Source organism: Agelaius phoeniceus, chromosome 10 (assembly GCF_051311805.1).
Source record: "Agelaius phoeniceus isolate bAgePho1 chromosome 10, bAgePho1.hap1, whole genome shotgun sequence".
NCBI lineage: Eukaryota > Metazoa > Chordata > Aves > Passeriformes > Icteridae > Agelaius > Agelaius phoeniceus.
This window is the reverse complement of record NC_135274.1, coordinates 9,941,887-9,968,303: the sequence shown is the minus strand read 5'-3', so window position 1 is coordinate 9,968,303 and position 26,417 is coordinate 9,941,887. Positions and strand designations below refer to the sequence as shown.

The window sequence follows — 26,417 nt, the reverse complement described above, 5'->3', positions numbered from 1 at the left end:
AGGTCTCAGCTGCTGCGATGTCACTGTGGTGCCTGTCACAGGTGAGATCCCTCATCCCTGCTGGAGGTGAGGCTGGGGCTGTGCCACCTTGTGTCTGAGCCTCTCCTTTGCCTTGTGAAGCAAACCAGCCTGGTGGCACCTGGCTGGGGCTGCTGCTCTGCCCTGTGGGGCTGTGGCACGGAGGAGGGTGCGTGTCTCAGGGCTGGGAGCTGGCTGAGCAGTCCCTCAGCCTGGAGCAACCCTTGGCAACAGCTCTGCCACCTCCAGCCCCGAGCTCCTGCCAGGTGTCAGGCAGCTTGCTGTCCCCACTGCACCCACAGCCTTGCTCTGAAGTGCACTGCATCTGGGAAACATGCTGCTCTATGAGTGGAGGTGGCATATAAATGAATATTCCTAAATGTACTGGGACGCAGTTTTACTTCCAGTGCCCTTCCGAGGCTGGGATTTCTAGAAGAGGAATCCAAGTGGGGCAGTATGTTTTATGTTGACAGCTAACAGTGTCATCTAGCCTAATGTACAGAGCTGCCTGTGAATGTAAGAAGAAGAGTTAAATGAATAATGTAAAGTATGGAAAATATAGGGAAAATAAATTAAATAATATTTTATGAGAAATGTGTTAGAAAATAGTAATGCTTCTGAAACAGGAGAGCATCAGGTGTTAGAGGAGCGCTGCAGCAGTGGTGTTTAACATTAAATGAAATAAATCTGAGTTAATCCTGAGTTTTGAGGGTCTTGACTTATGTTAGAGCAAGATTGCGAACCAGGGTAGCTCAAAAAACCCCATCCAAATTTCAGTAGTACTATTAATTTAATGCAGTGCAGTTGAGCAGTTTTCTAGCAGGCTGCTCAACATATGGCTTTGTATTCCAAAAAAAGAGCAATTTAACCATGCTGGTGCTGGCAGTGAAACCCTCAAGTCTCTTCTGTCCCTCTTCTGCAGCTGAGACCTTTTCCTCTTTTGCATGTTTTTCATTGCTGTGCTGCTTCTCTTTCCCTTCATAAATGCAAGATGCTTTTCCAGAGTTTGTCAGTACTGAGTTTCCAGCTGGATGTTTAAGGTCAAAGTTCTCCACGTTCTGGTGAGTAAGAAAGATTCTGATCCAGGGTTGGGGTGATGAACACCCTTGCTAAGCAAGGCAGGGGTAGGGTAGCAGTGGAGGAGTAAAAAAAAAAATAAATCCCAGGAAGTGTTGGTGAGGGAAAGTCTTGAGACAGGTTGCACATAGAATTAGGCTTGAGTGGATGCAATATTAATGAAAAAACCTTTTTGAAGAAGTGGGGCTAAAAATGTGGTCTGTGTTTTTTCCAGGTTGTTTGTACTCCTACAGCCTTCTTAGTTATTGGAGATACCAGCACAATTCCTGGTGTGAATGCACTCATAAGTCACTTTTACACTGTTATGAGTATAGCTAATCCTCTTTCATGGGGGAGTAATTCTTCTGCAAGGAAACAACCTTGTATTTGTTAAGTAAATTATTTCTGTGTAAAGAGAAGTCTGAGTCTATAAATAATAAGTCAGAATTTATAAAGAGGACACCTGGGAACTTCTTGTTTCTGTGTACTTGCATTGTGGCTGTAATTATATTACATTATATTTTATGTTGAAGCTTCTCATTTCAATTTTATATTCTTGCTATTTTAAAGAGAAAATAGAGGACTTCATAGGCAGAATTAAGAAGTTCAATAAGTTTTCCTAGTGCAGCTTCCTAAGTCTCAAATAATAAAAACTTATCAAGTCAACCTGACAAAATCCCCAAGCATTGTAATTTAAAACAAAATATTCAAGACCTTTAGGCAATTAAGAAAGTTGAACAGCCGCACATTTTAAGACAGTACTGAATTAATTAGGAAAATGTAAATCTGTAATAATTTAAGTAAAGACTTTTTTATTCCTTAGGCACTAAAATGCAAACTACTGAATGTGCTTTGTCTCAGAAAAAAAAAAAGCAAAGTTAACTTGCTGATTCCTTTTCTTTATAACCCTGGAAAAAAAAAAACATATTAAAACTATTTGTTTCTTTGGTCTGAGTCTGAGGGTGAAAGTTTAAACCCCAAAGTGTTTTTTGTGGAGGGTAAGGGAAGCAAGCAGAGCCTGAGCTAGACCCCAGCATTTTGCCAAGGGTTAAGGCCTTATCAACACAATGGGATGTTGATGCTTTTTTAACACATTCAGCCATATTAACTTATTTTCTGTTGTGGGGATGTTTGCGTTGTTTTTTATTTGTTTACTCTTGTTTGTTTGAACTAATCACCACTTAAGTAAAAGCCTCACTGCCTGCCCTGCCTCCTCTTCACCCAGCATTTAGCCATGGTGACCAGTCAGGCATAAAAACGTGCTTATCTGCAAATGAATGGCAGCTCTTTGCTTCATTAAAGCCTCTTTCTCTTCTGGCACTCGCATTGTGACCCTTTGATATTAATTCAAAGGGCAATTAAAGAATGCGGCCCATCTTTGAAGTAGAGCATTCAGGGCAAGGAATGGGATGAACCTGGGACTCTGATGGACTGTGCACATTCAACAGGCCTTTTCAAGGCAGTTTGAAGTGACTCAAAGAAAATGGGCAGGAGAAGGTCAAAGAGAAAAAAGGGGCTAAAGAAACAGTCTGTATTTGTTCGAAGTATTAGCCAAGCAAACTGCAAATAGCAACAAAATGAAACAGTTAATAGAGCAGCCAGACAGAGGCATGTCAATCACTTAACTTGAACAGCATTGGGCTAACCAAGGCTTCAGTCCACTGTGTTACCTAATTATCTTGGGAAAGCCAGTAGCTGGAAGTAATAGTATTGTATTTCTTTCTGCTTACTGCTCAGAAAAGGTGATAAATACTCACAGCTTCATAATTATTCAACATATATACATAAAGAGTGGTGGGTTGGTGGATTGTAGGCAAGCTGCTAGTAGAAAACCAACAAAAAACCCTTCTCGATTAACCTGAGATGCAGAATGTGAGCATTAGCATGTTTAAAATCGTGTAAGGGTTTGCTTATGGAGCGAGCTAAGACACGCATGGTTTCCTCTGGAACAAACCTTAAAGACAAACACATTTACAGACCTTGGAGCGTCGTTTTCGATCTTTCCTCCAAATATAGTTTTAAACCACACATAATGTGAAGGGTCAGACTTTAAACCACAATAAACAATGAGATTAAGAGCCAAGACTGCAACTCTCCTAACTTAGCATATGCTGTTTTACCTAAGTGATGTAGCACACATGGTATGAGATTCCTGCCTTATTTTGCCCTAACAGGGTAAATTAAGGACAAAGTTTCACATTTGCCTCACAATTTTTTTTTTGTATTGTTGGTTAAATTATCCCCATGGGGCTTGATTTTCCACTGGCCCGAATTTGCACATGAAAAGCATTTTATTTTATTTGCCCAAATGGATGTGCCCATAAACAGGCATATTTTAAAGTCGTGGCGTAAGAAGAGATTCCTGAACTTATCTTCATAGTTGCATTAAATTGTCAAGTTATTGAAACAAGGAAATAATAATGAATTTGCAATGTGAGAAAGTGTTTTGGCCTTGATCCAGATGATGCAGAAGAGTGTATAATAAGTATGAGCAGAAGTGTGTGGCAAGAACTATCTTGAAATATGTGATGTTTTGCAGCATTACCAAGCTACTTGCATCTTGGAGGTGCTTTTTTGGTCTTGATATTTTCATCTTTCCTTTTTCTTTTCTGTTTCTAATGTGAATGGATTTTAATTGGAAAGAGTGGCTGTTGCTTTGTGCTGGTTAAATCTACTGCACAGGTTTGCATCAGTTTGTGGGTTCTGCTGTGGATACCTTGGTGTAAACGTAGCTTCGGTCTCCAGCATGGTCCTGTTTGGTGGGATCCCACTTGTGTTCACAAGCCCTAAGCTGTGTAGCAAGATTGGGTGGTACACTTGGTTTAACATGGTAAAGGATTTGTAGCAAAAAAGGCTCCACACACATGAAATGGACAATATACAATATGACTTAACGCATGTTAAAAAAATACTCCGTCAACAGCTGGTAATGGTTTACTGTGGAGGAGAAGGAAGAAATAATTTTTTGTTGCTGTTGTTGAGAAAACAAAAGCATTGGCACAGTCAAAAAAATCACTTTTGTTGAGATCTTGCATGCTAAATTTTAACCAGAGGGACTATTTTTTTTTCCTGGCTACATTGCACCCTCCTTTGAACTTCAGTCTAACAAATAATCTAAAAGGCTATTCAGTGCGGTTGTGCTTGCATGAAGGCTTTTGCCATCATACAAGAAGAAATATCATCTTTTCTTTTATAGTGGCCACTGTATTTTCTTTTTTAGTAGCAGAAGAAAGAGGAATTCTTGTATATGTTAGGCATAGCACTGTTTTGAAGTTACATAGTAATAGAAAAAATGGCACCGTGTGAACACTTCACTGTCTAAGAATTCCGGCTGGAATAACTGTACAGAACCAATGACCATTGTTTTGCATGGGTCCCTCCTGCTGTCCATAGGTTTTAGCTGTAGTTCATTGGAGTCAATGCCATAAATTATATTAGTTCAGTTTTAAAAGGTTCTCCACTTACAGGAGGGATAAGGCTTTATAAGGATCCCTCTGAATATATCAAGACTGACAAAGTATCATTTCATCAGCTGAAAATAGAGAGGATTTCTACTGGGAGCATAGAGCTGAGCTGGTATAAGCTGCCTTGCCTGTATCTCCAGCTGGACTTGGACCAGGATCCGTGGCAGTGGCAGTCCTGTTAGGTGTAGTTGGCTAGTGGGCTGTTTTCATCATCTCTCTCCTTTGATTTTAGCTGTTTCTGATATTATCTAAACTTCTTTCTTCTGCTGCAAATGGAAAGTACACTGTTCTCACTCCCTGGGGTAGCTGTATTTGCCCAGAGCAAGGAAGGTCAGTGCATGTCCCAGAGGGGTGGTTCCTGCTCCTGCTGGATAGCATACCAGTTCAATGGGCTCTGCCAAGGTAAAATTGCAAAATACTGCAAAAGGAAGCTGTAGTCTTCATGTTGTGACCAGAGCAAAAGAAGGATGGCTGGCAAAGTGAGCTGACGAAAGGAAACAGAAAGCACTGAACCCCATGACATGTGTTACCTATTATCTGAACATACAGCAAACCCCTTGGGGTTTGAACACCCTATTCTGTGGAAACTTGGAGAGTTGGGATACCTGCCCAAATCTCATTTGCATGAGTTTTGGGGAGCTTTGTTTCTTCCTTAGATTTTGGTTTCAAACCAAGTGAGCCCTGGCTGCAACATGCCTTGGTGGGCACAGCCAGGGCCTTGCTTGGAACAGGTTTTCTTTCTTCGTTGCAGTTGTCTCTACTCATGGTTTTGTCCTACAGAAATCTCCCCAATTGCCTGATCCAAGGGAGCCATCAAGCCCCAAACCCTGAAAAGATTACTCCAAACCCCACATTGTTTGGGGTATGTTCTCTTTTGGAAGGAGAAAAGAACATTTTAGGTCTTCTCAGATGTGCTTAAGGGTTTGATAAAAACCCTAATCCTTGATTTTTGCTGCTTGCCTGGTAGAGTTTCCTAGGTGCTGTGTGTGTGACTGAGTCCCCTCTCTCCATGAGACGAGTGTGCTTTGAGGCTGGACACTGTCCTGAGCCACTCCTGATTGTCAGCCAGGAGACCTAAGATGTGAGGTGGGTACTTGGGATGCATCCTTTAGGGGGTAATGGGATGCTTGAAAGCATAAAATTTATCTGGCTATTCCCCCACCCAACTAAAATGAAGTCTAGTTTAGCTGCATGACCAGAGGTAGAACCTGAGCATTTTTTTCATTTAACTGGGGCCTGTTTTTTCTTGTTGGTGCAAGTGCCTGATGTGTCCAGCATCTTTGATTTCTTCAGTGAGTGTTGGTTTGTGCTATGTGGATTTAGCTTTATAAATGCAAAACTTAATTTTCAGCTGCTTTTCTCTCAGAGCTTTTGGGAAATATTTTTGCCTAGCAAGAAAGCAAAGCCAGCTCTTAGAATATGAGGCTATACTGCATTTTCTGAACAAAAATAACAGGTAGTTTATTTGCTTTGCTAAATCCCCTTATTTACTGTGTCCCAGGGCTTCTCCTGGAGGCTGGAGGCCTTTTTATTTGCTGATGTTTCTTCCCAGATGCTGACTGCTGTAGTGCTGTGTGTGCAACGTACACTCGATACATCATCTAAGCACTGGAAAGCGTTCATTCCCTTTGTGCAGTCTCTCAGGCCTGATGTAAAACAGGCAGAAGTGCAGCAATTCCTGCCATAATGTAACATGATTCCAGGAATTAGAGATTTCCAACTCTGAATGTACCAGGAAGCAGCAGCACACCCTGTGCCGGCGGGGATGGGCTGGTGGTGGGCTCCTCAGCCTCTCCTCCTAGCGCACAGTGTGTGTGTATGGCTGCAAGAACAGAGGGTACAGAGGGAGGAATAGATGTCTATAGAAATGGAGCTTTTTTTTTTTCTTACTGTAGACTCTGAAAGTTCTTCCAAGAATTAAGTCTAAAAACACCAAGTGTTAGCTAGAAAGTGGTTCTGAGTGCCTCAGCTGAAAGGCTGGATCCTGCTGACATGGGAATCTATGGAAGTTTTGCCTTTGGCTTTTTTGGCGGTGGGACTGCATCTGAAAAATGCCATAAAGTGATCTGAAAAAAGCTGTGAAGCTGCAGAAATAAATACACAGACTAACCTGAAAAGCATGAAAGGAGGCTTTTAGAATATATTATCATTCATGGGCAGGTTTTTGTAATGTCAAAGTGCTTGAGTGTTACTGGGAGTTTTACAAAGCTTGGAAACAAAAGATTAAACTCCAAAGGAGTACCTTTAGGTTTATTTTTTTTTTCATCTGGAAACCCAGTAAATGAAGAAAGCATCAATTTTACTCAAATTCAAATAACAACAAGTTAAAAAGAGTCAAGAGATGCTTAATAAAACATGTCTAAAATTAATTATTACTAGAAAATAAGTTTTTTCCACTTGAAAACAATTGACAGGGTTTAGGAATCAAGTCTGGGGTCAAAGGGTCTTGATGGCCAAGTCAAAGGGCACCCAGAGATGTATATTAATGCGTGTCAGCTTCTAGATCCTAGAGTCAAGCAGAAGTTCATAAAAGAAACAAGGCATCTTAAGAAGAAGTGTTATTAGCAAACATCAGGTCAAAGTTTATCTTTGGGTCAGTGTGTATGGGAGGGTCATCCATTCATGGTCCTAACACAGGCGTTATCCTTAAAGCTGCCTTGGCGCAAGGTGTAAAGGGAAAATAGAAAAACTGTGAAAACTTGGTGATTTATCAGAACACTTTGCAAGACTAAGACTTAAATTGAGCATCCTTAATGGAGCAAAGGAAAATAGGAATTTTATTTCAATTACTCTTGGTAGTATGTTTTGTTCAATTATTTTTTAAATCCAAAGATAAAACTTTATTTTTGTAGGATTCTCAGCAATGTCTTTGCACTCTTGCCTGAGTCAGAGTTGATGCTATAGGGGACAGACACGTCTTTCTTTTGAAAGGACCAGTATAGCCAATGTCAAACCCTTTGATGTGGAGGTATTGTAAATCTTTACACGTGATCCTTCCTGGAAGCCATGGATTTCCTAAGAAGCGTGTTGACCAGTTCATCCCATTTACAACGCTGCTTCTGCAGCTCTGCTTTCTCCTCTTCCCACCGCCTTGGGTGTGGGAACCCCGGCGCCCAGGGCAGCAGTGGCCGGGGGCGCTCCGCCACTCAGACCTGGAGGAATGCTCCTGCTGTGCCGGAGCACACAAAGGCTGCCTACTTGCTTTGACAAGCCCATGCTGCAGAAAATCCTTGCAATCTTTTGTGCTGCGTGGTGTTGACTTATTTTAGTTCCACGCTAAGATGCTCCCCATTGAAACAGGCCAAAAAAAAAGAAGAAAAAATGGAATACGGTTCTTTTAAAAACTGTTATACTGATGCCTTTAAGAGGCACTTTGCCTGACTTTCTAAAGAGATGTGTTTGAACGGTGCAATTTTGCTTATGCTTTGGAGGGGAAGAGAATGGCATGGTTGTAGGAATAATAAATATGACTGTTCACTAAAGCCCATTATGTTTGCATTGAATGGTGATTGGAATATAATATGCAATGATAACTGAGTATTTCTGGGAACCAGTGTGACAAGAGGTGACAGAAGAGAGATTATCTGTTGGATCTTTATTTGTATAGTGTGAATACTGTAGACCTGAATTGTGCATTTAGTACACACGTTGTGCACTGGAAAGTCCTGAGCTCCAGAGACATCAGCATATTGGAAAGCCTTGGCATGCTCAGGAAAACAGTCATGTGCTTGCTGCTCTTCAGTGCGGTTATAACAGAAGAGTCCCAACCTCTTAATTAAGTTTTTCATTAAGTCTTTGTGTTGGTAAAATATATGAAGAAAGTCTTAAGAAAAAGCCTTGAGCTGTAACAAACTTCAGTGTTGTTTAGACAAAATGCTTTTCTTGTTGGACCCTGGCAGTCAGAAAAAATGGACTTTTTTGGGAGCACATAATGTTTGCTAAGAGAAGTTTCTTGACTCCTGATGGAATTCCTGGTTGGGAGTAAGGGAGAAAGTGCCTGTCCTGTCTGCTATGAGCAGGGCATGTCCCTGCATTAGGAAGGGAATGTGTTTCCCCTGGCACTGAGGTAAAAGCTGTAACCAGACCTCTCTAGGTCCTCCAAGTTCCTCCACTTCATCCTCCACTTCAGCTACGCTCTATTGGGTATTTGGAGTGTGGGAGAGTAAAACTCAGACGCTTGGGGCTTATTTTGGGGTGTGTGTTGGGTTTTTGTTTGGTGGGTTTTTGATCTGTCTTTTTTCAAGCCCTCATTGAACCTTCTGAAGAGTGGAAATATAGAAGGAGCTACTGGTGTCCTAGACTGTTCTGTTGGTCTCCACTCTAAAGCATCCTGAGTGACTGCCATGACCACATGCCTCTCCCTCTAGAAGACAAATGACTCCTTCTCTCTTTCCATTTTTCACAAAAGACTTTAACTAGATTTTGGGTTTTTTTCCACTAGCACAGAATTGGGAAGGCGGGGGAGAAAGCTTGGAAGGAGAAATGTGAAATGAAGAGAAGGGCAAATATTCCCTTTCTCACCAAGTTGCAACCATGGTCTGAAAGCATGAAATGACATCAATTGGAAACATACCCAAAAGGCAGAGCAGCTGAACCTTTGCTGCTATAATCTGTCATGGCTCCACCGAAGTTAATTTGAAAGTCTGCCTGTTCCTAAATAGGTGCAAAGGCCTTCCAGTGAATTGTGTGTTACCACAGGAAATCACATTAAAGAGAATGGCATTTTGGGAGTCAGTAAGTCGTCACTTCTAATGGTAGCTGCATTGAGTTTGATATAAGCTCTCAGGAAATTTGTGGTGTTGACTTTAACTTTGTGAGAATATATTTTCTGCCAAACTGAGATTTGAAACTCTGTTAAGTACTTTGTGCTAGAGCCTGATCCTGACAGAGTTCTGCTAAAAAATGTGAGCTGCGTCATGGGAACGGACTCCTGAAACCATGCTGTACGTGTGGCACAGAATTCAGAAAGCCAAAAGTTTGTTCAGTGTCTTCATGAACTCCAAGGCTAAGGAGGACTGTGGCAATCTTGCTTCCTTCGGTGTCTTAACAGGATCAAATCTACTTCTAATTCTGGTTGCAAAAATTAACCAAGTAACTGGAGTTTATCAAACAAAATTAGGAGTTTATCGTGTTCCTAATGAAGCTTATGGCAGCATTAGTTTACTACAAGATGGTGCCTACTAAAATAATAAACAATTACTTTAAAAGAGGAAAACAACTGAATGCCAATTAAGACAAGCATCAGAATGACAATGTTCCATTTTCCCACTGTACAGAGAATGATTTGTAGCCAAGGGATTACTTTTCAAATTGTTTTGAATTCTGCCCTTTAATTTATTAAATGAATCCTTCTTAGGAACTTGATTGCTAATTCACTTTAATTTAGAAAAGCCCCACTGTCTTTGGATGTAGGCAGAGCCCTCAGGGGTCTATAAAACTGTCAATAGGGCTGTTAATTTGGCTTTTCTTTTTTTCTTATGGCTTAAAGCTTAATTGTGAGAGCTGGGAAGATGCCACAGTTTTGGTTTGCAGGGACTCAGTGTCTCATGGGTTTCAGATCCCATCAGAAGTCATAGGAACCCTCCTGCTGCTGCTGACATGCCAAGCTAGCAAAGCTGCAAAAATCTGGGGTTTGCTCAAAGTCCCACCTGGGTTTCATGCTGGAATCAGAGATGGACAAGAACCAAGTCACTCAGTCTAAAATGTCCCTCAGCTTTGGGTGGGTCTGGATCCTGATCAGGATCTGAACTTTTTGTGCCTTAGGCTTGTCTCTAATTGAATCCATGCAAAACCAGACATTTCTCATGACTTTGATGCAAAACCATAAATAGGCCCATTTTTTATTCAAAATGAATCCAGGTTTGCTTAGAAAGATCACAAACCTCCTACTGAACCTTGATGGTCCCAGATTATAATGAAAATTGAAGTCTCCAATGCAAGAGCATTCCTGGAGGCAAAGATGCTTGATATTTGTCTTTCTAGTTAAATGTGTTCCTGTTCAGAGGCAGGCAATGATGTCCCACTTGCTGCAAGTTGGACAGAAGATGGTCTAGGCCCTTCCTTAGACAGACCCTGGTTGTTATTAGGTTTCTTGGGTTAGATCCCAATAAAAAAAAAACTTAATGGCACTTCTAGTGGTTTCATGTCTTATATAAAACAGTATAGGAGTAATTCCAAATGATATGGGATTAAAAATGCAAAACAAAGCACGGAAGCTTGGATGAGATTTTGTTTGGATTGAAACACTTTTTGCAAACTCTTTTCCTGAGCAGTCAGATTGAAAAAAAACCCCAAAACTCTGGATGCTTGAATTTTGCAAAACAATTTTCAAGTTGAAGGTGACTTTGAAAAAGTGCAAGGATTTTGGCAAAACAAATTCTAGTACCTGAGCAGAACAGCATGACTGTTATTTCGTTTTAATAACAGATGCAGGCTCTTCTTTGAAGATATCAAATCTGAGCATTCACTGTGAAATTTTCCACTGCACATATCAGCTAATCCATTTATATATGATCATGTATGTTAGAATTAAGTGGATGTTCATCAGAATACAGCCTGGGTCAAAGTTTGTTTGTAAAATATTGTTTACAACTGCCCTTAGACTGTGATTTGGAAAGTCTGATTGGAGTGTCTGAATAGGTAATTGTTACTGAAAACATCAGAAATGTTTCCAGGCCATCTGTCACTCAGCCACTTGTTGTTATTTGTATTTCTATGGTAAACAGGAGCCCTGCTCGTGGACTGCCACTGTGCTGGGAGCTGTACCAACACAGATCTTGGGATTTCTCTGTGAAAAGGACCTAATGATGTAAGCACATGAAGGTGCACAGGCACGTTTAGACTTTTAAGTAGAGATGGAGGCTATTGAGCTCTATGATGAGCAGTGGTTTCAGCTCACTGGTACCCAAAAACTGCAGCAGGCGATGGCAAGCTGTCACAGTAGCAAAGCACCTCTAGAATTCCTGTCTCATTAGATGTCTATTGAGACAACCAATGTCCTAGGCTTCTGCTGTGAGCCCAAAGACACATTTATATGCTACCAGGCACAGAAGAACACTGATTACTTGGCCAACAGTAGACGAAGGCAAAAAGTCCACTACCCTCACAGAGTAGCCCTCTTGCATTTGTTTCTGTGCTTTGTGATCCCCTTGGGCAGGATTAAACCTGGGACCCTGGATCTCCCTGTCCTGCTTGTCTAACAATAAAAAGGAAGCCACTTAGAAAAGCTGCCAAGAGCTGGTTTCTCCGTTGATGCTGGTTTTCCTTTGCAGACACAGGAGGCTGGCTGGCAGTGTGCAGCTTTTATTCTTTTCTGTCTCTCTGCTATTGTGCAGGGTTCACTCTGGCAGCCTCCCCCTGGACGCATCTGGGGCATCTGTCAGGCCCCTCCTCGGGCTCTGTCCGGCTGGCTTGCAGGCCAAGTTTTGACTTCCTAATCTGTATTAACCACTTTGATGTGGCTCTCAGCAGGGTTTGACCTAAAGCAGGCAGAGAATCGCATCTCACAATCCATAGGGTATGAACTGAAGGAAAAAATTAGCATTTTAAAAATTTGCTGTCAAATAAAAAGAAAGAGCATGATTTTTTGCTGAAATTCAGTTGGGTTTGAATGCTTGTCTTTTCTAAGCTTCCTAGAAAAGCCCAGCAAAATATGTGCTGCTTGTTTGCATAGGAAGGGAAGGCAGGCTGTGTGTTAGTGGTTGGTGTTCTTCCAGTATTCATCATGGGGGTATTTCTCTTTCAGTCTGGATTTATGAGATGAGATACTCAAACTTCCATTTTAGGACCTGTTATGTTTTCATATGGTGGCAGGAAAATGCCAAGCGCTCTGCAGAGTCTGCTTTTGAGAAGCCCTCTTGGTTTTGAATGTGCCATAATATGATGTTTTCAGGAGGAATTAGAAACAAGGAGGACTACTTTTATTCCCACCAAAGAAAGCTCACTTGTTGCATGTTTGTGATGGAGTTTTTAGGACTCTCATCTGTTCCTGGGTACCCAGCAGTGCACATAAGAGAGCTTGCAGGTTGTGGTGCTCTTAGCTAAGTACAAGTGGAAGCAAAAAAGAACTCTGAGTGGTGCCAGAGCACTGAAAGGCAAGAGGAAGCAGGAGCCAGGATTTTTACAGAGCACATGAAGCTTCTCCCAGATCTTCTCCTGCTTCCGCTGAAATGTTGAGAACCTCTGGGGAAACAGAGAGAACCTTTAAATAGATGCTATCAATTAACCCTACAGCCTAACAATTTAAGATAGCTGATTTTACAGAGATGAAAGACTGTATTTTAGCTTTTCTGGATTCATCTGTTTGTGTTTTGGTGATTTTCCCCCTCTAATTTTAAATATTGTGAATCTGATTTGGAGCCACTTTCACTGTTATCTTTGAGAATTTGCCCTATTTCTGGAGGGTAAAATAATCAGTTTTAATGAAACCATTGATTTTCAGTCTGTGGGAGATCATCAAAAAGTGAGTTTCTCTTCATTCTCCAAAAAAACCCCACAGGGTTTTTCCATTGGGTTCCCCGTTTGGGTAAAAGGAACTAAGTAAAAACCTTGTGTTTTCTGAGTGTGAACATTCCTGATGCCTGAGGGTGGGTGAGGGCCACATCTGAGTCTCGAGGGTGGATCCAAAGACCACTGATACAATGTGACTTCCATTTAATACTAGGAATGTAGACCTAGATTCTTCAGAATATCTTTTTTTGGGAATGGCAGGGAGCAAATGAGTTGGTTGTATGTGTGGTTTTGTACCTTACATATATTTAAATACTCTCTTTAGACAATCACATAATTTTAAGTCATTGAAATTCTGGATGCTTATGTTGTAGGGACACTGTGGGAGTAGAAAAAAAGGAAATGAGTGAACACATATTTTGTAATGTTAGTGTCCATGCAAAAGCCTACAGGACTCATCAACAGGCATCCTACCACTTCTGCTGTATGTGTATGGTGAATAGTTAAGAGAAACCAGTGTGTTTATTGCACTAAATTTGGTGCAAAGTTACTTTTTCAGTTTTTAGGACTGCTTATAATTCAGAGAGGCAGTTATAAATTGGTTAATATATGTAGAGGTTTCAAAGCTGGTGATATTAAGTATGTGTGTATTTAGTCAAATAATTTTTGACATCTCTGCCATTAGGCATTCACCAGCAACCATCCTTCCTGCAGGTTTTCAAGAACATTTATCAGCATCTGTCAACAAGCAGTAAATGAGAGCAAATGTAAGGGAATTACATATGTCTGTGGTGTAGAGACTGCATCCAGAGTGACTCCCAGCAGGCACATTTTCCATGCTATAAAGGTGCTGTGGGGCTGGCTGCAGCCCAGCACAGCCCATCACTCCCTTTCACTGACTGCTCTGGGGTCAGCTGGTGGGGGGCTTTGTTCTGTTGTTTTATTGCACTGAAAAATTGTGAGTTTTCTTTGGAAACGAAGCTCCCCCTGTTTCTTGGGAATAGATAGCAATCTGTATACCTTGCTTCATTATTAGCAAGCCAGGGTCCATGTCCTCAAAGCACTGTGTGTGTGCTTTATTTTCTTGTGTTTGTTTAGTGTCTGTATTATGGCAGTGCTCTGGTCAGGTGACATCTGTGAGCTCCAATAGCTTTTGTGAGGTTAGTAGAAGACAGTCTCTAGGAAATGTAATTAAAGGATGATGCCAGGAGCTCATGGGCGTGCAAACCTCACAGGGTGAGGAACAAGGAGCACCTGCAGGTGACCAGTTCTTGGATGGACTCAAGGTAATTACTGTAACAGCATCACAGGCACTGTAATGAATGAAAGAGCATTGTGTGCTTCAGGGAGTCTTGGGCACAGTCCTGCACCCCCCCATGCTGGCACCCAAAGTAGGGGCTGGAATGAGAAACCCCACAGGGAGAAACACAAAGAGGTACTGAGCACCCTGCTGCTATCCCGTTGTAGGGTCCTTTTATCCCAAACACTGCAACAACCATAAAGGCAGGGGCTGTCTTTGACCAGTGGGACTGGAGGGCTCAATACCCAGTAGGACCAGGTTTCATGACAGAAGATGATGGATTTTGAGGTCAGCACCCCAATTCTTATGTAGTTGTGATGGAAGTGACCTAGAGTTACTAACAGCTTTGGCTGGAAAATAAGTATTTTGCAGGAGTAGGCAGTGTCTTTGGAAATCAATCATAGGAAAAATATTTGATGAAAAGGATAAGCTATTTTTATTGACTGAAATCTGAAAAGCGGAGGGGAAAAAAGTCAGTACTTTTAGTTTTCTTTCACAAAAGTCTCCTGCTGAGTTAAGTAATTTCTAGAGGAAATGGAGTTGTATTCAATGACAAAAACCAATATTCTATTTAAGGAAAAAAAAAACCCATCTGGAAATATTTTGGCCATTCTTAGTCCTGAAAGCGATAAATAGAGATGGTCATAATAGTGTACCTCTGTAGTGGGTAAAAGTGGCTTGAGGGGTAGTCTGGCTGCAGCTGTGGGTTTAAGAAAAGGTGATAAACTTGATTTCCCACTGAGACTTTGAGGACTATAATCATGGCATGGAGATGAAGCTATCTATAACAGCTTGCTCTGCTAGTGTTTTTTGTAATCAAGAATGTTATTAATTCAGGTGCTAGAACTAGTTGAGACAAATAGGAAGTTTATTAAAATATTCTTTTTTTTTTTACTTTAGCCATCTGTACAGTTTTTGTTTTCTTCAAAAATCTTTTAGCACTACTACAAGTGGAATCAGTGAAGAGAGACAGAGCTGATGTTGAAAAATGCTTGTAAGCCTTTTCTATCTTGGTGTGATCAGTAGTTTGATCAACTCATATAACTTTAAGAGTTCTTTTTGCATGGTGTTGTTGCAAAGGATTGAGGCAAATATAATTTATAGATTTTTTTTTTCTTCTGAAAAATCCACATTGCCTTAGACAATTGAGAGATTGCTGACAACTCAATTATTTGCAGTGCTTTAACTCACTAATACAGTCTCATTATTTATCCAGAGACTCCTTCATTTGCTTTATTTAATTTCTCAACTGACAAATTCCATCTCCCAGGATACACTCAATGCTTTCAGTCTTAATTGGTTATCAATTAGCTCTTCCATCAGCTGATACTGGCTTGAAGACATGACACCAATCCTTTCTTAATATGTTCTGGGATTTCTGCGAGGGAGATCTTACTTTCCTTCTAAGTCTCCCTGTCTTATATTAAAATATCACCTAAAATTCTTCAAGTTTCTTGGGAGAAACACAAATCCAAATGAGGTTATTTGGTTTCCCTATTTTTTTTTTTTTTTTTAATTTAGGAGGCAGAATTCTTTAATCCTCCGGAAGTTTTTCCTTGAAATGTCCTAGTATTCGTAAGTGAACAGACAACATGCCGCAACACTTAAATACAGTTCTCAGCGTTACGAGGGGTGCTCCCTGTGGGAAGGGGCTGGAAAAGCCCCCAGACGTGGGCACTCGTGAGCTCCCGGAGAGAAACAACGAGCGGCGCTTTTGCCCGGTCTGGCCGCTATCGCGGAGCCGCTCGGAGCGCGGCCGGGCCGGTGCGGGGTGCGCTCGGAGCGCGGCCGGGCCGGTGCGGGGTGCGCTCGGAGCGCGGCCGGGTCACGGCAGCGCCGGCTCCCGCTCGCTGCGCCCTGCCCGGGTCCGCCGGCAAAGCGGGGACACACGGACTGCAAGGGGCGAAGCTTGCCCGGCTCCGGCTTTGCTCGTGTACCACTACAAACAGCAGAGCAGCCTTTGCAGGCGAGTGAATGGAAACTCCGCGCAGTCAGCGGGGAAGTCTTGGCTTTGTGGGGAAAACTGTAGCAACTTAAATTTTATTTAGTCATTAAACCCGAGCTAACCCTTACATAAATACCAACTTCTGAAACCACAGGGAAACCTCCCACAGGCTACATGACTTTTACCAAATCACTTTATTTATTTGACTTTTTTTTTCTAAATACGTGTGTGTGTAGTCCCGGGACCCAGGATCTAAGTGCTAACTGCAGTTCCTTTATATTTAGTTTTCAATGTAAGTAATAAGAATTGATAATAATAATGTAAATAAATAATGATAAGAATAATTATAATAATGACAATAATAGCAATAATAATAGTAATCCCCCAGTGTAAATTTACAGCAGTGAAAGTTGGGATCAGACCCACATGCAAAGCTGGTAAGTACTTTAGCGTTACTTGTATCAACAAAGCAAATCTCTTTTTGGCAAAGGAGGTGGGGGAATAAGAAGAGATTTTTGTAGTTGTATTTGCAGTTTCCTTTTCCCTTCCTTTCACTCTAGAAATTCTTTATCCTTTCATGCACAGTTGAGAATTAGCCATTTATTCTTAGTGCTGGCGATGCAGTCTTTGATATTTAAAATGGAATGTGTTCCTTTTTGATGCTCTGTGATTTTGAATGAAGTACATGCTAGCAGATTAATGGTGCAGAACAGTTAGACGCTGTGCATTTTTTTCTTTTCCATATTATTTCATCATTGCAAAAAAAATTTAATATATTTTTAAAAAAGAAGAGCCTGTGAATTGTCTATTGTTTATGCGGTGAAATTGTTTTCACAGTGTTGTCATTCTCTTCTAAGTTGAAATCATTGAATAGCTATGAGCTGTCACATTTTTTGTCACTTATAACTGCATCAAGCTGTGCTGACAAAATGTCCCTGCATAACTGTTAATATGCATTGTCATTTTAAGCATGAAACAGTTTAGCTAATGATTTATCTCTTATAATGCAGCACTTGGGGCAGCTGTATGATTTGTCTCTTTAGCAAGTCAAGTAATTTCTTTAACAAAATGTTAAGCACAGATGGGCCATAGGCTGTCAGTTAACCATTATTGTGCATGCATCTGCTTGCCTTCAATGCACTGTTTTATGTATTCAGCCACTTACTTAGGCACAGTTCTCTGAAAAGCGGAACCTACTCTGATTGGCAAATAAAATGTTCATTTGTCTCTTCTTCCTATTGTTTTGTTTTGGTAACACATGTCAGCAGCTCAATTACCCAGTTCATTAACAGCTCCCAGTGGACATGATGGCCAACCCATGATAAGGAGGGCGATTGTGGCACATATGGTCAATAATAGCCTGTCTCTTGGTAATTGTAAATAAAAGTCACTGTTGGCCTTTTCCTTTTACTGCAGCTACTGTTTTCCTTTTCACTTTGCCGTACAAAGCACATTTCTCTATGTGAAGCAGCCCAAACAAAATAAAAATACCATCAATTTTTCTTGAGAAGATCACTTTTATCACTGCTGTGGTGGTTGTTTCCTTTCTGTGCTGACTTTTCAGCTTAGAGCTCACAGGATATGGGCTTGATCTTTTCCAATTCCAGCAACGGATTAATTGCTCTTATTAACGAGTTTACTTAAGTAGCAACATATTTTCTCAACATTTCTCTCATTCTCTCACTGCAGACTTTTTTTAAAGTGCCTGTGGAGTTAAAGTCATTTACAATTTTTTTTGTAAGTATGCCCTTTACAAATAGCAGCGGTTTTCAAAGGAGTAATTGAAGTGTGACTTAATCCCTGTTAGATGAGTGATATTCCTGTCTAGAACAGAGGCTTTCTTTTTGGTTTCATTTCTCCTTCTTTGATATATCATAGTCAAAATGCCAGTAGAACTGGTTAAAAGCAATTCTACTACTTGTGGGTATTTCCCATTGTATTAGGTACTCTGCTGCTTTCTAGCAAGGCTGAGAATTTCTTTATATATTTGCTGATTCCTAAATTTTCACTTTTAATAGGAAAAAAGAAGCATGTAGCAGCATTAGCATGTTTTATCATAAACCCATCTGAGAAATCTTTTGTGGCTTCTTGTTTCATTCTTTGTTTCTTGAAATCTGATTTCATTTTTCCTTTCAAAGGAAAGGAGTCCAGTTGATAACAAGTTTTGGGCTGTGACTTAATAGGGTGAAACTTAGGGTGTCCAAATCTCCCTTCTGTCCTCTTACCCCATGGATGTTGAAGCACAGAAAATAAACGTTGAATTGGGTAAAATTGCAGCTCTGAGTATCAGTAACCTTGCCCAAAAGTGCTTTGGGGGGAGAACCTAAACTTTAGGGGTGCTCTCCTGTTCCTTGAAGCATGTTTTATCTTAGGTAAACACAGCTTCAGTCGTGTCTAAAGAGCTCACAGGTGGCTGTGGGGTGACTCGGGACCCCTGAGCTCGTCCCCTGCTGCCTGCCATATTCATAACTAATCTGTAGTCTCCTCCCTGGGCTGCAGGCACTCGGGGAGTTGTTGAGTGTCAGAGTTTATTTGTCCTGGTTTGATTAGCACAGACCTGGCAGGGCGTATTTTCTTTTTAATGGCTCCTTGCTGTGACAGTGAGGTTTTGGGAGGAGGAGGAGGAGAGGGGGGAGCCTGGCGTCATGTTTCCCCAGGCAAACAGAGAAAAACGAAGAGCTGATGTGCTGGGAGGGAGAGGTGCTCCAGAGTCTTCATTATATTTTGTATGGGTATAAGAGCCTGCCCCTAAACAGGACTGCTGAGAGAGAAGGAGAGAGAGGGATAGGGATGCCATTTTATCTTTCTGTGGACTTTATTTTGGGGAAGAAAAGGATGCTTGGTGTGTTTCTATCTTGTCGACTGTTAAAAGCCAGCTGCTGAAGCCTACCCCAACACGAACAAGGATGCAGGCAGGAATGCCTTACTGCTCCATGGTGGGGAGCCAGCAGCAGACGTGTGTTTGGGGAGCTCCTCGGGTGCCTGTGACACCCCCATCCTGGGGCAGTTCTGCTGCTCTCCCTCCCTTTCCTCCTTAATTCCCCCTCAGCGTGAGCAGGGCTGTTTGAGCCCCTCACCTCTGCCGGAGGAGGCAGGGTTGGAGGGACGCCTCCAGGTGCGGAGCTTTGGGGAGGGGGAGCTGGATTAACCCCTGCTGTGCATCCCCTTCACCCGGCTGCCCTCCCCAGCCCCCCGGCCCAGCGCCCCCGCCTCCGCGGCAGCCGCCTTTGTGCCTCCCGCATCCTGCCAGGCAGGTGTCAGAGCCCTGAATGCGGGCAAAGGCCCCGCTGATGGATACCACAGATGGAGCGTGGAAATCGGCCCAATAGGCCTCAGCCACAGGCCATTTCTTAGGACCCAACAAAAGCCTCCAAATAAGTCAACAAAAATCCCAAAGATCACAAAGAGAAAGTGTCATTTGTCATTTGCTGTGGGTTTGTGTGGGGGTGGCGGCCCCGTTGCACTCCCCTTGCCTGCACCCGAGCAAACATGAGGAGGTCACTCGCCTCGCCTCGCCTCGGCCGGGATGGCTGCGGGGATCAGACGGGCGCCGGCAGTCACCGCTGCCATGGTGAGCCCCAGGGTGGCAGAGACAGCACCCCAGGGAGCCCCAGGGTGGCAGAGACAGCAGCCCAGTGAGCCCCAGGGTGGCAGAGACAGCAGCCCAGTGAGCCCCAGGGTGGCAGAGAGAACAACCCCAGTGAGCCCCAGGGTGGCAGAGAGAACAACCCCAGTGAGCCCCAGGGTGGCAGAGACAGCACCCCAGTGAGCCCCAGGGTGGCAGAGAGAACAACCCCAGGGAGCCCCAGGGTGGCAGAATGAACGCCCCAGGGCTGGCAGAGAGAACATGCCAGGGAGCTCCAGAGCTGCAGTTGGCACAAGGGGGAGACTCTGTGAAATTAATCTTGCTTAAATAAAGAACTGAGAAGATGGATGTGTGGAGGGTAGCTAGCTAATAAACTGCTACCAAACCCCTCCCTGGCCTTTGCTATTTTTAATTTTTTTTCATTTGCCTTATTTTAGTGAGATCCCTGGCTAGACATAATTCATTCTGGCTGTTACACTAGGAGGAAGAGACTGTGTAATATGGTATTAAAAAATGTTACAGGGTGTGAAGAGCTGTGAGAGAGGTTCTGCTTCCCTGGGTCGCAGGATGATAACCTGTCCATGATAACCCCTCTGCCTGCCTCTGTCAGGTGCACTCTGTTGCAGCCCTAATGCATGGGCTTTAAATGGTTGTCATGTTATTGTTATTTAATTATTCAAATGAAATGTCTTGCTGGGAGGAAGAACAGCCCACAGAATGACCCCTTGTGTGTCATTTTGTTGTTGGGTTTTTGCCCCATGTGTCTATTTACAGTGTTTGGAAAAGGGATGGTTGCAGAACTCCAGGTGACCAAATGCCTGTGACATTGGGCAGTGGGGTTGTGCATTCGTGGTGATAATCAGCATGCAGCATTTCCTTAGGCCACCAGATAGGTCATGAGCAGTTAAGGGACAAATAATTTCTCTTTAATTCTGTAGTTCCTTTTTTAATTACTCTTTGTGACTCAGCAACTGGTAGTGCTGTTGGCTGTCTCTCCAATTTTGAGCTGTATAGTGAGAGGGGCTCTGGTGATCCCAAGGGGCCCAGCAAGGCAATCTCCCATGGCAGTGAGTCTCCTTCTATTTATGACTTGAGGGATTGGAAAATTAGGATCAGTAGGACACATGTAAAGGTTAGTGATAGGCATGTTTTGTGTTTGTGGAGGTGATGGATGTAGAAATAACTCAGCTAAAATCTCCCCAGCTTTGCCAGTGCTGAATAATATCTTTGTTTATCATGGAAGTCAGTAGAACTGTTAGTGAGATTCTGCTTAGAGAGAGGGCAATGCACTGTGTGTATTAAACATATATATATTGCTTGTCTAAAGGCTGAGGTGTGTCCAATTTTTGTGTTCAGCTAGTACTCTGACCCTTCTCACTGTACAAAAGTCTCATAATCATATTTTAATAGGAAAAAATAAGAATAAAGGCTTCCTTGATGATAGTGATATTTAAGAATACTTTGTAAGAAATAAGAACAGTGCAGTTTGTAGTATAGACATGTAGCTATCTTTTGAGATTACTTTTGCCCGACTTTCATATTACAGGGCAAATAAGACAAAAGAAGCCAATGTTTTCAATAAAGCTGCACATAGCAGCCAGGCCTGGCAAAAAGTAATGCCAATGAAAGCAGATAGATATGAAAGTAGTTTGATGTGATATACATTTTATCCCTACTTTAATTTTACTGTTTTCTCTTTAAATCTTTGCCCTTGATTACACATATTGTTCTGGACTCTTAGATACTATAGTTATTTTTTGAAATTGGTTTACCTTTGTGCCTTTCATATACTGCCTAATGAAATATAAAATGAATACAATGAAAATGAAATGAACTCAGGGTTTTAGTTCTACATTCTGTTGCAGAAAGGAATAAGAGCACAGGGAAACACATCCAGATTTTGCTAAGTCTTTATAAAACATTTTTTAAAAGATAATGGTGTGTCTCCTGATACTTCCCACTCAGCTGGTGAGGGAGCTCCCTTCAGGAATTCAGCAGTAAATATCCCCTTTAAATTGCACAGTTTAAGCTGGCTTTTTATAGACATATACACAGATGTGTGAAGAGGTTTTACTCATACATGTGGAGTCTGTAAGTGCATTGAAAGTGCTCCTGACATCTTCCTGACAACTTCCTTTTCTTTTAACTCATTGTACACAATTAAAGGCAGCTTTTGTCAGAGAAGTTGTCTCCAAAAGGGACATTTCTGAGCTCTGTTTCAGATCTCACCCCACCAGGTGAGGGTAGAGTGCAGTGGTAGCCAGCGTGACCCTGGTGGTGTGGCTGGTGTGCTCTCCCCCAGCCCAGCTGGGCAGTAAGAGCTGTTCTGCTTAAGGTGGCTGAGTTGTATCTCAGAGGGACAAAGGGGAACTATACTTAAAAAAGCCTATGTTTCTTTTTGCTGCCGGATGACAGTGTGGAGCCATCCTTCAGGGTTTGTGACATGGCAGTTGCTGAGGAATGCAGGTGTCTAGCTGAGAAGATTTGGGATTTGTCACTAATTCAGACAATGTATAATATTAATTCTGGGATGCTCCAGATCGCCTGTTTAGTGAGGACTGGACTTGAACTGTTTAGCATAGGATGTTTGTGCTGATTCTCCTTTGTTCTAGAGAAAAATGTTCTCAAGAATGAGAATCTCTTTGTCCAGTCTTGGGACAAACCTTCACTGCAAATAAGAGACTCTGGGTGCAGCAGTGCGACTCAATTGTCAGCGTCCGGCTGGCTCCAGCACTGCCAGCAGCACGAGGGGCCCTTCTCCCGAGAGCTGCCTTCGGGACAGCGCCTGAGGCAGTGCCCAGCTTGCGGCTGCAGGCACACCTTGTGCAGGACAGAGTCTGGTAAAGGCTGCAACCAGCGGAAAGAAGACGGCGGACTCCAACTGCGGCTTAATCGGGGCTTTAATGAACCCCGGAGTGACCGACAGGAGAAGATGAGGGGAGGGAGTGACAGCAAGTTTTAAGGGGTAGGGAGAACAAGGGAGGTGCCAGGCATTGGGCCAATGGGGGTGCAGTGGGGAGTGGGGTCCAAGGGATTGACACGTGGGCAGCACCAACGGGAAACATCCTGGGGAGGGGCCCCGGTTCCTCAGCCAACCATCGAACTCCCCTGCTGGAACATTCTAGCAGTAAGGGCGGGCAGTGAGAGTGATTGGCGGGGCACCGGGGAGGGGTCAGAAGAAAAGATCCAAGGGTTTCCAGGGAAACCAGGGCGGAGTTTAGGGGATCCATTGTTGGCTGGGGTGGAGCCAGGGAGACAGACAGCTCCAAAGGCGGGAAGGGAGAACTGGGGCAGAACCATTTTCAGACAGAAGGGGATTGGAACAAACCAACCTAATAACTTAACAAAACACACTGCAACATCTGGGAGCTGATGTTTGTTCTGTATATTGATGCTGAGATCCACAGGAGTTTTTCCTTATGTCTGTGTTTACTGGGCTCAAGACACTGATGAAGTGTGGAAAATGAAGACACATTTCACAAAAGAGCCACTGGTCTAGCAGTAATTGTTCTTTTTTTTTTTTTCTTTTTGGTGTGCAGAAATTAATAAACTTTTCAGCTGAATTGTCTGAAAAAGCACTTTGTGTTTCTCATGCTCTAAGTAAACAGATTAGCTGTATTTATTAGCTCAAACAGATTGAGTGAAATTGGAAATGTAAGATAGCTAGAAATGAACCTGGTGGGGGTTTTAGCTGGAGCTTGAGAAACAGTTTGTTTCCAAATCAATTACATTAAAAGGATTATATTAAATCAATGTCTATATCAATAATTTCTTTGGCATTGCTGAAGTAGTAGCAGCAATGCTTGTATTTCCATTGAACAAGCAGTTTCAGCATCACTGGGGAGTGTCTGCCCTCTTTAGGTGGTTTCCCCTGAAGACTCAGGCAAGAAGGAATGCTGGTTGCCTGGACAGCAGCTGGTGCAAGTGAAGACTGGCTTTGAAAGTCTACTTTTTTGGTTCATTACCATTTACTGGAGAGAGTGAGTGTGGCTGGGTACTGGAAGAGGTTCTGCTGCCTTCACAGTTATAGCTCTGAGTTCAACTGTGGCTGGAGTTCATTTGATGGCCAGGGGAAATAAGTAGGGCTGCTGGGATCTGTCTGGCCCTGTCTATGACCTCCCTATCTGCATGTCTGTGAAGTCCAGAAGGAGTTTCCATATTGATTTCTCTATAAACTGCTGCTTGCAAGAATTGGTAGCCCCTTCCTGGGTCATGGTCATGCTGTATGTGGTTTGTTTCTTGCTGACTTTTCTCAAGTTCTCACTCAGGCTTTGTGAGGGGCCTTTGGTCCAAGACAGCCTCCATATGAAAGGATGTCATTGACTGAGTCAATATTTTGTTGTTCTTTCTTTCCTTAACTAAAGCTAATTTTGCCGCTTTTTTTGTTTCTTTTTTGAGCATCAGCACCTCAGTCTGATGAAGGCTCTGACATTGATTCTGAACCAGATTTGCCTTTAAAAAGAAAGCAGCGTCGCAGCAGGACAACCTTCACAGCAGAACAACTGGAAGAGCTGGAAAGAGCTTTTGAGAGGACACACTACCCTGACATTTACACCAGGGAAGAACTTGCACAAAGAGCCAAGCTCACAGAGGCTCGTGTCCAGGTATGTATAATACAAGCTGCCTAATGAAAGGAGTTTCTTTTTCTGTTAGCATGTGAGTCCTTTTATATTCCTACACGATCCTGCTCTGGAGTGGAAGGAAAATGTGAAACAACATTGTTTACAGCTGTAGAGTTTTTACATCTGTACATGGACATTTTTTTAACTGTTTAAGAGAACTGCTTTGAAAAAAATTTTGTGTCTTCCCATTAATTGTTCCATACTTACCATGAACATAGTACAGAATCTTTGAAAAAGAAGAAGTCTGATATCCCCACTTGTTTGCTTTATGCACTTGACAGCACTCTGCATACAACAGCTCAGCTGTTGGGCCAGTTTATAGTTACCTAACTGATTTCATCTGTTGTTGTCTGGGTCTTCCAGACATTAAAAGAGGAGAGAAAAACGTTTTTAAAGGAAAATGTGTCTACAGAGCCATGCAAGTGAGGAAGGTGGCTGGTGCAGAATCTATTGTTCACTTTTAGGTTAGATTTTGGTTAGAAGTTGACTTGGTATAAGTTCTGTAATATCTCTTTTATCCCCACTCTCAGTTTAATTCAAAAGAAAATACGGTCTCAAATAACTTCTAAGTCTTCACAGCCTCATATATATCTGGGTTGCTAAAGCAAGCTAATGTACCAGAGCAGTAACATGGAGTTGATTTAATTTTTTTTTAAAAAGCATGAGCCTGGATTTTTAGCTGTCTAAACCTAGGAAAATAGCTGCCAAATTATCCTGGAATAAACTGCACCTCAGAGTTCAAGTTTTGATTAGGACTTCTCCTGTTTAATATCCAAGAAACACATGCTGTGAAAAGTTTAATACTGCAGGCAGAATCTTCTGCTGCTCTTTCACCACTTGACATCTACAAATTGCTGGGAAAAGTATGCCCCTTTTAAATCAGTCTGAATTGCAAGTGTTACCAAGCCAATGTGTGGTTGGGTGACAAGCAAGATGTTGGAGCATGTGATCTAACAAAGGAAGAGAAATGAATGGTGACTTGTGGTCTGACCAAGGATACAGGTGAATTTGGTTTCTTTGGTAAAACTCTTATTACGGTTTGACCTTTAAAACGCAGCCTGAGGCATTCAGACTGTGCAAACTGAAATAAGCAATACAAAACACCTCTCTGACTTTTGAAGACAATCACACCTATTGCAGCATGGCTGTATTATTGAGTGTCTGTCTTGAAAGGCTCAGACTTTTTACCTGCTAAACGTTTTTGCAGAAAACTTCACGCCACATTTCTTGTAAGTGTTTATTATGACTGTGGGAGAAAATCAGATGGGTGGATGAATTTGTCTGGAAGGCAAACTCAGTTGTGCATGACTCTTTTCTTAACATGTTTACTAAGTGAAATGCTTGCAAAACAGCTCCATAGATAGACGTGGGCCAGGTAAGACCAAATCAAGCCCCAGGAATCATTTGCACACAAACATTACATAGATAACTTGCTTCACAAGTGTTGTTAGCAAGACGAATGGGATCTTGGAGATGATGTTTTGGTCTATGTTAGCTTCAGTGGAAAAATACGATAAAATGAGAAAGACCTTGTTCATGTTTTTCTAAATCAATGACCCACAGCTAGAAGAAAAGCAGAACTCTCATTAACATAACAGCTGTCTTAATGTGGCTTTAACCCTGTGACTTTTTGCATTCCTCATGGCTTCCTTGGTTCCCTCGAGACGCATCCTGTCTCACACCACTCGTATGATCTACAGCCTCACGAATTCCCCAGTACCTCTGACATGGATATTTTACCTAACCCAGCATGGAAGAGAGTTCCCAGTCAATCAATGATTAAAATACCAGAACAAAACCTTTCTGGATTAAAGATGAGCTGGGGTTGAAGTAACCAGCCTGTGGGCAGTTTCCTAGTGCACTCCATCTGTCTGGTACACTTGAAGGCTGGCAGAATGATTTAGCAGTGGATTAAGGGATACAGGATTTGCCTTATCAGCATTCAGCACCTCTCTATAGCCCCTTAAAATAGCCATGT

General features: G+C 42.3%; 1 protein-coding gene across 2 annotated transcripts in view; it reads left to right on the top strand.

Annotated features, from left to right (window-relative positions):
• The window catches only part of PAX3 (paired box 3), a 75,564-nt gene that overhangs the window by 26,498 nt on the left and 22,649 nt on the right, over positions 1 to 26,417 (top strand). For both annotated transcript variants that reach the window (XM_054639307.2, XM_054639306.2), the window contains exon 5: positions 24,216 to 24,421. In XM_054639307.2, coding sequence (XP_054495282.1) covers positions 24,216 to 24,421 — 206 coding nt within the window. The remainder of the gene's footprint in view (positions 1 to 24,215; positions 24,422 to 26,417) is intronic.